Source organism: Pipistrellus hanaki, assembly GCF_964339955.1.
Source record: "Pipistrellus hanaki genome assembly, chromosome: 1".
Taxonomy (NCBI): Eukaryota; Metazoa; Chordata; class Mammalia; order Chiroptera; family Vespertilionidae; genus Pipistrellus; species Pipistrellus hanaki.
Genome location: NC_140503.1, coordinates 54821503 through 54838381, shown reverse-complemented (window position 1 = coordinate 54838381; position 16879 = coordinate 54821503). Strand labels below are relative to the sequence as shown.

Genomic DNA, 16879 nt, shown 5'->3' with positions numbered 1-16879 from the left:
TGATGCTCAATAAATGGATAAAGATGTATTACACAATGGAATATTACTCAGCCATAAAAAATGAAATCTGGCCATTTGTGACAACATGGATGGGCCTTGAAGATATTATGCTAAGTGAAATAAGTCAGACAGAGGAGGACAAATACCCTCTGACCTCATTTATATGGAATCTTAAAAAAAAAAAAAAAAAAAAACAGAAAACTCATAGTTATAAAGAATAAACTGATTATTGGCAGAGGAGAGAGAATTTGGGGGATGGGGGAAAAAGTGATGGGAAGTAATAAGTACAAACTTAATTATGTGACAGGAATGTAATATACAGCATATGGGATATAATCAAGTGTCACTATAACTTTGTACGGAGACAGATGGTTACTAGATTTACTGTGAACACATAAGGTATATAAATGTTGCATAACTATGTTGTTACACCTGAAACTCATAATATTGTATGTCAACTATTCTTTAATAAAAAATTAAAATTAGTTTTACCTGTTTGGATATATGGTAAATGCTATAGACACAAAGGAGTATAGTAGAAGGACTGCACATCCAATAACTTTATTATGAGATGAAGTATCCTAATTCCAACATCCAATTCTGTAATATTAGGGCTTAGAATAAATATCCATCTCCGTTTCCACATTTACACAATAGGAGGGTATAGTAAAGTGAGGTGCCATGATGGCCTCCACTCAGCTCCTTTAAAGAATGGCTGGTGTAGTAAAGCAGCATAGTAAAAATGTCTTATCCCTCCAGTGTAATGAGGCAGAAAAAAGCTAATTAGAGGAACTCTCAAGCCTCTTCCAAAAAAGATTCTACACTATGCAACAGAATCGTAGTATCGGTGGGTTTAGCATATTTTTTAATCAAAGGAAATGGGAGTGAGTATTTTCTTTTTAATTTAATTTTTTAACTTTTAAATTATTATGGATAATTTATTAATTATATAACATTAAAATGTATATATTTTAATATTAAAATAGAATAGGACTCAAAATTAAGTAAATATTCTACAGGTTCCTTAACTGCAATTCCAAAGTCCAAAAACATCTCTGAAACCCAAAATAACTTATTTAGCAGTAAAAACCAAACCTGAACTGACATGAAGCGATTTATAGTCTTTATTTACTCCCATTGTGTAAATATTCATATTTTCCTGCAGAAACAGTAACGTTTAAGAAGCTCTGTTGAAAAGTTATATAACATTATTACATCCCCTATATTCAGAAACAATTCTTAATTTCAAAGCCTATTAGACCCCAAGGATTTTAATGGACTACGACCCTATAATCATTGCTAATATTTACTGAGTTATCAACTATATGTCAGACACTGTTCTGATCACTTTATGTGCAGTAACTCATTTAATCCTCCTAACTACCATGAAGGAAGTTTTATAATTATCCTATTTTACAAAAGAGGAACTGAGGCACAGAATGAACATAGTTACCTCAAGTCACATACTCTGTTTCCCTGAAAATAAGACAGTGTCTTCTATTAACTTTTTCTCCCAAAGTTGCGCTAGGTCTTATTTTCGGGGAAACACGGGTAACTAGAGAGTGACTTGGCTAGAATGCATACATTTAAAACATTATACATAAGTGGGGGGGAAAACATAAAATAAGGAACTGATTATTATTGTAGAGTGGTAGGAGTCAGTGATATGTTTCTCTATTCAATTAATATATTACTTCTAGAATGTTAAGGGATAAAACAAAACAAAAAATACGAAACACTTGATGCACTTACAAATTCTCAATTATGTGAATTCCTAACTTGCATCAACTGCATAGTATAAAATCCAAACTCTTCAGCTTGTTAATATCTTTAATTTTAATTGACATATAACATCTTAATATCTTTTTTATTACAAGTAATACACAATACATATTCATAGAAATCAGAAAATTTGGATAAGAAAAAAAATAACCACTTATAAACCTATACTCAGAAATAACCCCTGAACAATGTGGCACCTATCTTCCAGATGTCAATGTGTGTTTCTCATCCAAAATGGAATTTTTACATGGTTTTTCACTCCCGTATACCAAGACATCTTTTCTTTTCTTACATTTTTCTAACATCATTTTAACAATGAGGCAGTACCTCACAGTGGGGATATACCGCAGCAATCACTCTGAAATATTTAGGTTGTTTACAACTTTACAGCATAATGATCAACAGTCACTGGCTCTTGAGTCAAATGGCTTGGATTCAAGCTCTGGCTCTATCACTAACTCGGCTACCTTAAGCAAGCTACCTCATTTCTCTATCCCTCAACTTTCTCTTCTGAAAAATAGGATATTATGTACTTTTTATGATTAAGGGGGGTAAATGTTAATACACAGCTGTTATTATCAACAATGCTATAATTGGTATGTTCATAAGCTACCAATTCAACAGTATCTTTATTAGATCAAGATAAATTCCCTTAAATGGGAATTTCCATATCAGAAGGCTTTTGAGTCTGCCAAATTAAAGCTGGGTTTAAAGACCTCATCAGCCGAAGCCGGTTTGGCTCAATGGTAGAGCATCGGTCTTCGGACTGAAAGGTCCCAGGTTCGATTCCGGTCAAGGGCATGTACATTGCCTGCGGGCACATCCCCAGTAGGGGTATGCAGGAGGCGGCTGGTCGATGTTTCTCTCTCATCTACGTTTCTGGCTCTCTATCTCTCTCCCTTCCTCTCTGTAAAAAATCAATAAATATAAATTTTTAAAAAATAAAAAAAAATAAAGACCTCATCAAATAGCTCTCTCACATAACACTCAGATCTTTCTAATCCAAGAAAATAAAAACTATGATCCAGTTAAGTTAACCAGCTTGGTTCATTAGCTTTTGCTCTTCCACTTTTGTAGCTGCAAACTTATATTCCATAAAATCTCAAAATTTGTAGAAAACGTAAGGACACCAAGTCCAAGTGCTCACTCAGCACCATTCCTCCAAAGTCCCTAACTTGAACACTGCCAGTGACAACGGACAACCAACCACCCAAAACAATATAACTTGGAAGAATATTGAAATCTGCCTCCTTCTAACTTCTACGGATTGATCTGAGTTCTTTCTGGTCAGATCAAACCTGGACTGTGTGACAAGCCTCCAAATATAGACAACTATAATTTCTCAGATAAGCTTGTTGAGCCTTTCCTCCTTTTCATTTCCCCCATGATCAAGGTCCTCTGGTTTTTGTGTCTACCACCTAGGGAACTTGAAAAAAACTTGTGTCTACCACTTACTGGCCCACATCCTATACTACTTAAGCTTGGGCCTCTGCAGGGGTTTTTTCCGTTCATCTTTTTTAATATATATTTTTTAATATATTTTATTGGTTTTTTACAGAGAGGAAGGGAGAGGGATAGAGAGCTAGAAACATCGATGAGAGAGAATAATCGATCAGCTGCTCCTGCACAACCCCCACTGGGGATGAGCCCACAACCAAGGAATATGCCCTTGACCGGAATCAAACCTGGGAACCCTCAGTCTGCAGACCAACGCTCCATCCATTGAGCCAAACCGGTTTCGGCAGTTTTTTTTGTTTGTTTTTTTTTAATATATTATATTGATTTTGTACAGAGAGGAAGGGAGAGAGATAGAGAGTTAGAAACATCGATGAGAGAGAGTCATCGATCAGTTGCCTCTTGCACACCCCCTACTGGGGATATGCCCGCAACCAAGGTACATGCCCTTGACCGGAATCGAACCCGGGTCCCTTCAGTCCCCAAGCCGACGCTCTATCCATTGAGCTAAACCGGTTTCGGCCGGTTTCGGCAGTTTTAATATATTTTTATTGATTTCAGAAAGGGAGAGGGAGAGATAGAAACATCAATGAAGAGAGAATCATTGATTGGCTGTCTCCTGCACACTCCCCACTGGGGATCGAGCCCGTAACCCAGGCATATGCCCTTGACCAGAATCAAATCCTAGACCCTTCAGTCCTCAGGCTGACGCTCTATCCACTGAGACAAACTGGCTAGGGTAGGGGTTTTTTGTTTTTTTTTTAATTAGCCTGCCAGGTGATTATGATATAAAGTCTGAAAACTGATACAAGATCCCACTTATGCTGACATATGTCTCATCTTTAATACAAAGAAATGATATTCATTAGAAAACTGAGTTGCCCTGAATTCTAAGATTTGTTTGGCTTGTTTGCAGAGAAAGCAGCAATGGAATCCATCAGTGAGTTCATCCATGTTCAGGCTATTTGAAAAGGGAGACACCACACAGCCAAAAATGCATGCTCAAAATGAAGTCATGATTCAAAAATTCATGTAATAACCTGAATTCCTCATGATTTGTTTGTTACTATTTCTAACTCATGAGATACTCAATAGCAAAAAAAAAAAAAAAAAAAAAAAAGTCCATTCTAGGAAATATGCGGCCCATTATAAATACATCTCAGAGATAAGGGGGTCAGGGGCAAACCAAAATCCAATCTGACATTTATTTTCATTTGAATAGCAAACATCAAAAATATACCTGGCATTTTCTAACAATTACAAGAAGAATGACCAGATGCTTCCTGTTGATGGAACAGTGTAGAACTACAGACAGAATCTGACTAGAGTTCACAGAAACAACTGGAAATGCACTTAGCTTCATTTCAAAACCATTAAATTAACGTATGGCCTTAAATTTTCACATTTACAGTATAATTGCCCCTCAACATATAGAAAAACCAGATTGAATCAGAGATAGACAGCTCTAAGTTACAGAACTCTGAGTTTACTTGAAGGGTAAATATATGCATTACAAAAGTATTGTTCACCAAAGGTTTCTCTACAGGATTCCCTTTAAATCCAGAGTTCCTAAAGTGCTTTGAGAAGTGTCCTAGCTTCAAAAATTACATTTACATACAAGTTCTCACAAGCACATGCAATATGGAACTCACATTTCATTTGTGTACAGAATCACAAGGGATTATGCAATCGTTATTCGTAATGCTTGTTTATACATCTAATTCCCAAACTGAAAAAAGTTAGAGCCTAAGAAAAAAGTGTAGAAATAAGCCATCTTATCCTTACTTTTAAAATGTCTGGTAAAAAATATAAAATTTCTGATATATTATCCTGACTTGACTTGTATGGTGAGCACAAACTAGAAATGACACATTCTTAGTTTAAAAAAAAGTATACAGTGGATTGTTCCAGAGGTTTTATGGTGTGATACCACAACAGATTGAATGCAGAAGTAGATTTAAGAGTCTGTCTTCCATTCAACCAGACACTTAAACTCTTGTAGAAATGTCACTCTTTGACCAGTATGTCACTTATGTTAACATGCAATGAATTTATTTTTGCTATTTTTACATACTTAAAAGGAGGAAAGTGAAGAAATGCAATAAAGCAGCCTTTAGTTTCCTGAAATTCAAAGTCTGAGCCTGAAAGTGGAAGTGCCAAGGCTGAGGGTTACATGTTCCTAAGAAAGTTAAACCAAACTGGGTGGATCTAGAAGTGAAATAAACTATCTGCAAAAAAAAAAAAAAAAAAAAAAAAAAAAGACGTGTGACCGCTAACTTTTACATAATAAATTCCTGTACAGTGCGTCTTTCATTCTGATGGCCAATCCCAAGGATCCCTGACTAACGACATCAAACCATTTTCCAGATAAAAAACTGTACTTCAGAAAGTTAACTTGCCTGAATCCAGACAGCAAACCATTGTCCAGAGAGCACTTAAAAATACTTCCACATTCCCAAGCCCCCTTCAGAAGCTCTGTGGTCTCTGCCCCTCCTTGGAACAGATGTCTGCCTGCCACAGTCCAATCAGGTTTACAGCAAGTTGTGTGTACTGCAAACAAGCTCAAAGTGGGGGAAACACACGCAAGGCGGGCCTGCACCACTCCTCCGGTTTCAGTTTTCACGTTGCACCCTCGAGGCTAAGGCACCCGCTACGAGAGCTCCGCCGGAGCACGCCCGCCTCAGGTCAGACACACCAGCAGTGCCCAGGCCGAGGTGCCCCGGCCCAAACTCTCAACTTTTCCCCAAGCCGTGCCCCCGCAGGTCCCGGCCGCCAAGTCCCCAAAAAGCAGGTCCCGGCATCCTTCGTCCCCACAGGGCTCCAGACCCCGAAGCCGAGGCCCTCGGGCGCCGTGGCAGCCCCGTGTGCGGGACGCCAAGGGAAGGGCTCCCGGGTTTGAACCCTGTTTGGACCGTCCGCTCTGCCGCCGCCCCGGCGGCTCCGGGCCCCGAGGGCTCCGCGGTGCAGCGCGCCCGGGCCCGGCCGCCCTCGCCTTCCCGCTCCCAGCGAGCCCGGCGGGGCGGCCCGGCCGCCCAGACAAAGAGACCCGCGGCTCCCGGGCGGCGGGCGCCGAGGCCGGGCCGCGCCTGCCCCTCTCCCCCGCCCGCCCGCCGCCGCCGCCCGCAGAGCTCCCGCCGCCCCGGCCCCACACCATCCCCGCCGGAGCCGCCGAGCCGGACCCGACTGGCGAGGCGAGGAGCGGCGCGGGGAGGCCGCGGCGGCGCCGGGGCCGAGGAGGAGCAGGAGGAGGGGGCGGCCGCCACCACCATGTCTGCCCGCCCCTCCCCAAAGCGGGGTGCCCGGCGGACAATGCGCGGCGGCGGCGGCGCGGGCGGAGCGGGCGCCCAGGCCGACCCCGCCGACCCCCGCGGCAGAAGCGGGGCCAAAGGAGCCCCGGAAACCCGGCGCCTTAATGCAATAAACAGGAAATCGCGGGGATGATCTGGGTTCCGGGGGAAGTGGAATTATTTTTTACCAGCGAAGAGATCAACTTCCACATCCGGTGGTAACAGGGCCCGACACAGACCCGCACTGACCTGGAAAAGCTTTGGGAGCGGCGGCGGCGGGGGAGCGGCGGGAGGGGTGCGGGACCCGAGGCGCTCCGTACCCGGCCGAGCGGACGCGGCCCCGCCACGCACACACAGCGCTTCAGCTGCACAGGGCGCTGTTTTCCGAAAATGCCGCGTCTGGTCGGCGCCCAAAATCCCCACCGAAAAGTCCCCCGTGTGCGCGCGGAGGGACACATCGTGTGCGAGTGAGTCCGCCTCCCAGCATCCCTCCCGGACCGGCCCCCCGGCGGCCGCGGGCCCTTCCGCCCGGGCCGCGCGTCAGCAGATCCCCCTCCCGCCCGCCGGTCCGACCCCACTCCGGAGGGAAGCAGGGGGCGAGAGGGTGTGATTTTTTTCGTTTTTAACGGAGGGGCAGGAAGCGGGCCATTTCTAGAGTTGGGCCACACAAAGAAGCCGGCGGAATGATCCGCTCTGGGCGCCCGCGAGTCCCGGCTCGCCCGGCGCCTGCGCGCACGGGGGGGGGGGGTGGGGGGAGTGCGGCCATGTGCGCGGGAGCGGCCGCCGCCGCCGCCGGGCTTTCCCGCCTCCGCCGCGGGCCGGGAGCGGGCGGCCGCGGTGCGTGTGCTGACCTGCGTGCCGCTCCGGCATGAACGCTGCGGGACCGGGCGTCCGGGCTCCGAGGCTGAGCGGAGGGCTGGCTGGCGGGGACGGAAGGGCGGCCGGGGTTTGGCTGGAAAGCGGCCTTAGATGGAGCTAGGCAGGCTGGGACAGGAGTCGCTGTGGAGGTACAAGGGGAGGAACGAGGATGCTCAGGTTTATGACGTATAGATTACTGTAACTTTTTTTTTTTTTTTTAATCCTGATGCTGTCTCATACATCGTAGATCCTAGTAACTGCTCTCTGAACTCCCTGGGATTACTGTCACCGGAGGTAGAGATGTGCTTGCTTTTTGTGTGTGTGGCCAGAATGTCATGGTGTGTGTTGTGTTGTATTTAGAGGAGCAAAAGTTTATTTGGCTATGGGGATGTGCAAAGTAAAGCTTTACGAATGTAATTTACACGGGCCGATTTGCTAAGAAACCCAACACACTGGTTTTATTGGGGGGAAGGAGGGTTGTTATTGATTTATTCTAGAGAGAGAGAAACATCTGTTTGTTGTTCCACTTATTTATGCATCCGTGGGTGGCTGGCTGGGGATCAAACCCACAGCATCTCAGGACAAGGCTGTAGCCGGCTGAGCTGCAGGGCCAGGCCCACACTGATGTGTTTTTAACGGAGGAGCCTGGGATGACTTACCTGCCCAGCTTCCCCAGCCCGCTACCTGTGCCACTTTTGGCATCCTATAGCCAGGAATTTAGGCTAGCTGAGACAAATCAAGAGGTTTAATAAAATCTATTTTGCCCACTGTTTTTTGTGGCCTGGGATAAGTAATTTTTTTTTTTCTCTGCTTACTCTTTTGTAATATTGACATACCGTAGTCAAGACTTGTACAGTTTTTGTGTGACCTCTTAAAGCATTGTGCCTAAACTAGAAGCAGAGTGAAGGACCTAGGGGCCATGTTGTGTGTTAACTTTTGGTCTAATATTTTCATTGCTTCAGTTGGTAAAAATTGGTCAGATTTTTGGTCTGATGCTCTTCTTTAACTGAGTTCTCTAAATTCATTCAGGTGATGAATCCTCTAGCATCCTTGCCTTCATTGATTTTATGCTGTAGAATGCAGACAGGTAAATAGGCATCATCAGTAGAATGAGGGTAAAGTGTTGACTACTGTGAAATCTCAGACAAGAGGAATCTCTTACCTTGGGAGGCAGGAATGGAATGGGAATGGAGAAGCAATTAGCTTTAATAAGGAAATTGGAGAAGGTCCTTCCAGGCAGAGGAAGCAATAAGTGCAAAGGTTAAAGACGCAAACTCTGAAGAAATTATTGGGTGAAGGAGATAATGCTGTGTCAGGAGTGCCCGAGAAGACGAGTCGTGAAGGCCAGGAATGCCATGTGCAGGAATTAGCTTTTTTGAGAGCTAAGAAGAAGCAGTTGAAGAAAGTTGAAGCATCATAAGGATTTCCATTTTAGACAGATTGCGCAAAAATCAGAGACATGGAAACAGTAATCGGTGAGAGGTTATTGAGATAGAAGCAAATAGGCCTGGAGAATACTACCAGTGATTGAGAGGTTGGTGAGTTGGTCGACTGGGCAAGGGAAAAACTGAGAGGTAGATGTCAAAGATGACTCCCAAAGTTTGTTGGGAGAGCAACTGGTAGGATGACAACGCCTTCATTGAGATTAGAAACCAGGAAAAAGAAATACATGTTAGGCCCTAACCGGTTTGGCTCAGTGGGTACAGCATCGCGGACTGAAGGGTCCCTAGTTCGATTCCAGTCAAGGACATGTACCTTTGTTGCAGGCACATCCCTAGTAGGGTGTGTGCAGGAGGCAGCTGATCAATGTTTCTAACTATCCCTCTCCCTCTCTGTAAAAAAAAAAAAAAAAAAAATCAATAAAACATATTTAAAGAAAAATATATGTTAGGGAAGGAAGAAGGTTTTGTTACGACCTTTTGGAAATTGAAGTGATTGTGAACCAAACAAGCAGATATGTCTAGTAAGTAATTAGATGTTTATTCATTTACGTTGCTTCAAGAGCTGTAACTGGCACTATTCTACACACTGGAATAGGTTAAGCAGCAGCAAGACCAACAGAGGCTCCTGCTTCTGGTAGAGGGAATAGACTAAAAGTTTTCCAAAAGAAGAAGAAAAATAATATCCCATAATATGTTCCATGAAGAACATTGAAAAAGCCTTGTTCTGGAGCAGAGAGTGGGTAAAATTTTGGTTGTTGGTCAAAGGTGGCCTCTCTCAGAAGATACTCTCTGCTAAGACTTGAATGATAATAAGTTAAGGGCAATATTTGAGACCAGAGGGAATAGCAGGGCCAAATCCAGAAGTGAGAGTTGATTGTGTTTAGCGAGGAAGCTAGTGTGGCTGACGTCTATCGGGCAGAGGAAGGAACGGTAGAAGATGGAGTCTGCCTCCTTGGTAAGTTGAAGTGCTCTAGAACAGCAGTTGCCAACCCGTGGTCTGCGAGGTCCAAAAGGTTGGCGGCCACCGGTTTAAGAAAACCTTTGGAGCTGCGGTCATCAGCTGGTGGTCCATGAAGTCTGTGAGGTCCAAAAGGTTGGTAACTGCTCTACAAGCCATTGACAGGTTTTAAGGAATAGAGAGTAACATGGAAAACAGCAGTAAAGATAAAGTATAGATGGGTTGGAGATAGAGTTTGTTGTTGAGAAATGAAACATGAGTGAGGGAAGGGGAAGAATAATGATTCCAGGCTGGCTAACGTGGCTCATGGTTGAGCCTCCACCTTTGGATAGGAGGTCATGGTTCAATTCCTGGTCAGGGCACAGGTTACGGCCTGGATCCCCGGTAGGGGATATGCAGGAAGTAGCTGGTCATTGATTCTCATTGATACTTCTCTCTCTCTCTCTCTCTCCCTCTCTCTCCTCTCTCTCTCTCTCTCTCTCTCTCTCTCTCTCTCTCTCTCTCTCTCTCTCTGAAATGATTAAAAAATACACACACACACACACACTAGAGGCCCAATGCACAAAATTTGTGCACAGGTAGAGTCCCTAGGCCTGGCCAGCAATCATGGCCAATCTGTGGGGCAATCAGGGATCCCCATTGACACCCGTTTTGGCCAGCCTTGCCACTGCCACCAGTTGCCTCTGTGGGGCAATTGGGGGGGGGGGGGGGGGCACAGCTCACCTGCCTTGGCTGGCCTGCATGCTAGGGGCAGCTTCTGCCCTCTGGTGGTCAGTGTACATCACAGTGGCCAGTGGTTCCACCGTTCGGTCGATTTGCATTTTAGGCTTTTATTATATAGGCCTAGAGGGGTGGTGCATGAACTTTGCATAGGGCTGAGACTGGTTAGGTTCAGTGGATAGAGCGTCAGCCTGTGGACTGAAAGGTCCCAGGTTTGATCTGGTCAAGGGCATGTACCTTGGTTGCAGGCACATCCCCAGTAGGGGGTGTTCAAGAGGCAGCTGATCTATGATTCTCTCTCATGGATGTTTCTATCCCTTTCTCTTCCTCTCTGTAAAATTATATATATATATATATTTTTTTTTTTTTTTTTTTTTTTTTTTTTTTGCACAGGGCCAAAACTGGTTTGGCTCAGTGGATAGAGAGTCAGTCTGCAGACTGAAAGGTCCCAGGTTTGATTCCGGCCAAGGGCATGTACCTTGGTTGCAGGCACATCCCCGGTGGGGATGTTTATTCATTTACGATGTTTCTCTCTCATTGATGTTTCTACCTCTCTATCCCTCTCTCTTCCTCTCTGTAAAAAATAAATAAAATTTTTTTTTTTTTAAAGAAGAAGAAAGAAAGAAATTTGTGCATAGGGTGGGAGGGTTGCCGTCAGCCCAGTCTGCACCCTTTCACAATCTGGGACCCCTTGGGTAAGGTCCCTGGGCCTGGCCAGAGATTGGGGCCTATCGTGGCTTTCCTTCCCCTAGCTGCTGGCAGCTGGCCTCGCCCCCACTGCAGCCACTGCTTGCCATCTGTACGATGATGCCCCCGCTCCCTGCCACCAGTCACCTCCTTCTGCGGGCAACAGGTGGGGGGTACAATCACTTGGCTGGCCTGGGCCTCCCTTGTGGGGCCATGGATCACGGGTTCCCCAGATCAGTCACCTCGCAGAGGGAGGTCCCACCCACTCTCTATTGCACCACCAGCCGGTGGGTGATCACAGACAACCCCCCACCACCCCTTATTGATCGCCCCACCGGCCAGTGGCCTGGGCCTCCCTCCGCAGGGTGATCATGGGGCGATGGCAGCCTCTCCCCTCCCCCCTCCCCCCGAGCAATTGCATCACACCTGCCTTGGCTGGCCTGGCACCAGTGGGTATCATAGCATAGCCGTCTGGGTCTTTCTGCTGTTTGGTCCATTTGCATATTATGCTTTTTTTATTATAGACTTTTAAAGTGATTCCAAGGGTTGGGGCATGGTTGTCTAGACAAGAACTGTTCAATATCAATATTACACAAGCCACATGTATAATTTTATAGTAGCCACATTAAAAGAGTAAAAAGGAACAGTTGCAATTTAAATAGTTTTTTTATGCCGAAACCAGTTTGGCTCAATGGATAGAGTGTCGGCCTGCGGACTCAAGGGTCCCAGGTTCGATTCTGGTCAAGGGCATGTACCTTGGTTGCGTGCACATCCCCAGTAGGAGGTGTGCAAGAGGCAGCTGATCCATGTTTCTCTTTTATCGATGTTTCTAACTCTCTATCCTTCTCCCTTCCTCTCTGTAAAAAAAATCAATAAAATATATTTTATAAAAATAAAAAATGGTTTTTTATTTTACCCAGTTTATCCAAGAGTATCATTTCATATGTGTTCAGTATTAAGTATTACATGTTTTTAAACGTTTTATTGATACATTCTTTTTATCATTGCTAAGTGTTTGAAATCTGGTGTGTATTTTACCTAACAGCATATCTTAATACTTGATTTTATAAGATTTACAGTTAAAAAGCACATTCACATATCCAAGACATTCTAAACATGCTTAAAAGTTTTGCAGTAATTGAATTACATATCAGTTTTTTTAATATAATTTTAAATTAAAGTTAAGATTACAATTTCAGATCCTAAATTAGCCACATTTCAAGTGCCCATTAGCTAATACATGTGGCTAGTTGCTACTGTATTGTACCATGGAATCTAATGGAATGTATGGAACTTACCTGGGAAGGCCTTGTATGCCATGTTAAAGGGTTGGGATTTTACCCTACAGAAAAGGAAAAAAAAGAATAGTGGATAGTTTTTTAACTAAGAAGTGACAATGTTGTCCTTGAGGCTAGGAAAAGGCCACTGGGTTTCCAGCTGGTTACTCAGAACCAAGACCAACCCTTCAGTTGAGTCCTGCATTTCAGGCTCTGGCCCTTAGCACTTTTGATGCATAAGTCTGATTTTTGTCAGTGCTCTATAGCAGCACCACCAAAAGTGGCCCATAGGTCTTAATTTCTATAAATGCCTACAAACCCTTTATTATTGGACCATGAGTAGGCATTTACAGAAATTGAGAGTAAGAATTTAGAAACTTTTATAGCAATTTAACAAATTTTTTGTCTGTGGATCTAATAAAAATCTTGCTTATATTGTATAACTTTATTACCCTTTTCTACTAATTTTTTATCTTTTATGATCTTTCACAACGTGATTTTAGAGGCACTGCTCTAGAGGCAGTCCAGATGAAGGAAGTCTCTCTAGCTGATTTGGCTCAGTGACTAGAGCATCAGCCTGCGGCGTGAAGGATCCTGGGTTCAATTTCGGTAAAGGGAACGTGCCTGGGTTGTGGGCTCAGTCCCCAGGTAGGAGGCGTGCAGGAAGCAGCCGATCAGTGATTCTCATCATTGATGTTTCTCTCCCTCCTCTCTCTCTGAAATCATATATATATATATATATATATATATATATATATATATATATATATATATCTCATATATATATATATATATCTCATATATATATATATATATATATATATATATATCTCGTATATATATATATGGTAGTTATATAAGTGTAATATGCTAATTAAACCAGACAGCCAGATGACCTTCCAGATGAAGCTGGGACTATGAGGGCTGAGGCAAGCTACTGAGGCTGTGAGGGCCAAGCCCCTTGTATGAATTTCACGTATCAGGCCTCTAGTGTATATATAAAAAGATGAAGGAAGTCAGGACTGAACTGGTGGTTGCTTGGTTGGGCTTTGGTCCCATGTACCAAAGGTTGCCCGTTCAGTTCCTGGTCAGGGCACATGCCTGGTTGTGTACTCAATCCCGGTAGGGGGCTTGCACGAGGCATCTGACCAATGGTTCTCTGCTATTCTCTAAAAAAAATAAAAATAAAATTTTTTTAAGTTGAAGGGAGTCAAAAGGACCAAGCTCCCAGAATACTTATCTAAATGCAAATGCCATTTTTCCATTATAGTGAGATCTATAGCAGCTCAGAGTAAACAGCTGTTTCTTCTTCCATATGAAAATGGAAGGCTACATGGAAATAACCATATTGATGAGTTACCATTTATTAAATGCATCATATGTTCTAGCCACTGTGCAAAGCCTATTACATATGTTGTCTCATTTAGTCCTCACAACAACTCTATAAAAATAGCTATTAATAGCCCCATTTTTCCAACGAGGAAACTAAGGCTAAAATAAGTAGTTGACTTCCCTAAAGTTACCAAAATGGTAAACATTAAAGATAGGATTCCAATAAAGGTCTCATTTCAAAATTATTGTACCTATTCACTTTTTTTTTTTTTTTTGCCATTATATTCCCAACTAGAGGCCCGGTGCACAAAATTCAAGCACAGGGCTTGGGCGTCCCTCATCCTGGCCTGCACTCCAATCTGGGACACCTCAGAGGATATCCACCTGCCTCTCGCAATCCGGGACCGCTGGCTCCTAACCACTTGCCTGCTTGCCTGCCTGGTCACCCTATCCCTTCTGCCTACCTGCCTGGTCGCCCCTAACCACCTCTGCCTGCCTGCCTGGTCGCCCCTACCCACCTCTGCCTGCCTGCCTGCCTGGTCACCACTAACCACCACTTCCTGCCTGTCTAGCTTCCCCTAACTGCTCCCCTTGCTGGCCTGATTGCCCCTACCCACCTCTGCCTCGCCCAGGACCTGGGTGTACCTCCCTCTGGCCAGCCGCAGCCACGGGGGACAGTGAGTGGGGCGGCTTTACCCAGGCTGCAGCCTCAGGCACCTGGGACTCTGGGGCGGGCAGCTTGTCCCTTTCCTGGGCCGCAGTCACAGCCACTGGTGCCCTGGACTGCAGCCTGGCTGGTCCCCATTCCTCTCTCACCAGCTCATTTGTGCCTGGCTGATTCCCATTCCTCTCCAGCGTTGAACGTTTGAGACATTATGGCATGAGGGTGTGACGACCATTTGCATAGTAGCTCTTTATTATGTAGGATGCCTAGAAAATTTCCTCGAACAACAATTCTACATTGTTTTAGAGAGAATGCATGAAGTTGACTACAAACATACCTTGTTTTATTGCACTTCATGGACAGTGCATGTTTTACAAATTGAAGGCAAGCAAAAAGATTACAACTGTCTATTGCAATTCTTGCTTCATTGCACTGATCTGGAACCAAACCCACAGAATCTCCAAGGTATGTCTGTACATCTCTCCCAGATGATTCATTGGTAAATTTGGGACCAGAGTAAGGAGAGGTAGCAGCATCAGGCAAATGAGTTCATTTCTACAATAGAAATGTATCTGCTCTGCTCCTACCTAGAATTTATAGACCCACAAACCAATTTTTTAAAAAGACAATGTTAGCCGAAACCGGTTTGGCTCAATGGATAGAGCATCAGCTTGGGGACTGAAGGGTCCCAGGTTCGATTCCGGTCAAGGGCATGTACCTTGGTTGCGGGCATATCCCCAGTGGGGGTTGTGCAAGAGGCAGCTAATTGATGACTCTCTCTCATTGATGTTTCTAACTCCGTATCTCTCCCCCTTCCTCTCTGTATAAAATCAATAAAATATGTTAAAAAAATAAAAAAAAAAAAGAATGTTAAATGGGTAAGAAATTTAAGAGGCCTCAAATGAAATCTAAGTGGCCAATAAACATGTAAAGATGCTCAACTTTTTTAATCATTGGGAAAATGTAAATTAAAACTATATTGAGATACTACTGCATGCTCACAAAAATGGCTAAAATGGAAAACAGAAAATGCCAAGAAATGGAATAATTGAAACTACATCACTGGTGGGGATGCATATTAATAGCCACTTTGGAAAATTCAAAGTTCAAAAAACAAGCCAAACCAAACTCATTTAGGAATATGTAGGCTGTAAAAATTAAAGAAGAAATAATTAGCTTGGGGGGGGGGGGGGGGCGGTTGAAGTGTGCCAGTGTTCTTTCTAGACATAAGTGGGGTTACATGGGTACTCCCTTTGTGATTCATTGAGCTGTAGGTTTGGGATGGGTGTGCTTTTTAGTATATTTATATAAGCCTAATATGCAAATTGTCCCCTTGGGAGTTCAATTGCTCGCTATGATATGCACTGACCACCAGGGGACACCTGGGGAAGGAAGACGTGGGCTGGCACGTGGAAGGCCCTGTAGGCTTAGGGACCCTACCCATGCATGAATTTTGTGCGCCAGGCCTCTAGTATATAATGGATTAAAAATTTTTCTGGAGTTAAATTTGAAAAAGTTTTCCTGGGGAATGCTGTTACATACTACCAATGTTTATCCTGCTAACTGAGCCAGTCTTTCTATATACTTATTACAAATGTGAAAGATAAGGTAGGCCTGATTTCTGGGGATGGCAATGGTAAAAGAGAAGAAAGATGCAAAAACTACTACAGAACTTGAGGCATTATGTGAAGGTGAAAGACCATGGCAGTTGGAGTGAGGAGCCTCAAATTCAAGGCTTAACTGACCATTAAGTCTTAACTACTCTGTAGTTATATGACCTGGGTATATCTCAAAACCTGCCTGAATTTCATTTTTCTTATCTGTGGTAAAGGTATTTAATAAAACTAACATTTTTTTTTTCATTTTTAATCCTTTGTAAGCTATTAAAAGGGCATATTAGCCCATCGGTGTGGTTCAGTGTTTGAGCATTGATTCCTTGTCAGGGCATATCCCTGGGTTGCAGGCTCGATCCCCAGCAGGAGACGTGCAGGAAGCAGCCAATCAATGATTCTCTCTCCTCGATGAGTCTATCTCTTTCTCATCCTTCCTCTCTGAAATCAAGTTTCTTTTAAGAAAAGGGCATATTAAATTTGATGTCTGATTTAGTGTGAAGGATAAGGAGTTAAGGATGGTTGAGATTTGAGTCTGATGGAGATAATAGTGATAGCATGAACAAAATGAGAAAACCAAGAGAAGGAAAAGGAGATTTGGAGAAAGATAACATTCTATTTTATACATGTGTTTAAGATCATGACAAAACATCAAGGTGGAATTCTTAAAGAGATACAGAACTTATAGTGCGGTATTGGAAAAGAGATCAGAAATGATGACAGATAATTAGAAGTTATCCACAATAAGGGTGAAAAAGCCAGGGAGTAAATGTGATCTGTGGGAACTATATAAAAGCCTAAGGGACC

General features: G+C 43.7%; 1 protein-coding gene across 19 annotated transcripts in view; it reads right to left on the bottom strand.

The window, feature by feature from the left end:
- GABPB1 (GA binding protein transcription factor subunit beta 1) overlaps positions 1–7641 on the bottom strand; it is a 53950-nt gene extending 46309 nt beyond the window's left edge. For 8 of the 19 annotated variants that reach the window (XM_084894381.1, XM_084894383.1, XM_084894392.1 and 5 more), the window contains exon 1: positions 6713–6777. In XM_084894381.1, the coding sequence (XP_084750507.1) occupies positions 6713–6736 (24 nt within the window). In that variant the 5' untranslated portion in view covers positions 6737–6777. Of the gene's footprint in view, positions 1–5636; positions 5748–6712; positions 6989–7375 lie in introns of those variants that run through there. The other 11 variants (XM_084894393.1, XM_084894382.1, XM_084894398.1 and 8 more) reach the window with 8 other exon arrangements.
- Between the last annotated feature and the right edge of the window lie 9238 nt (positions 7642–16879).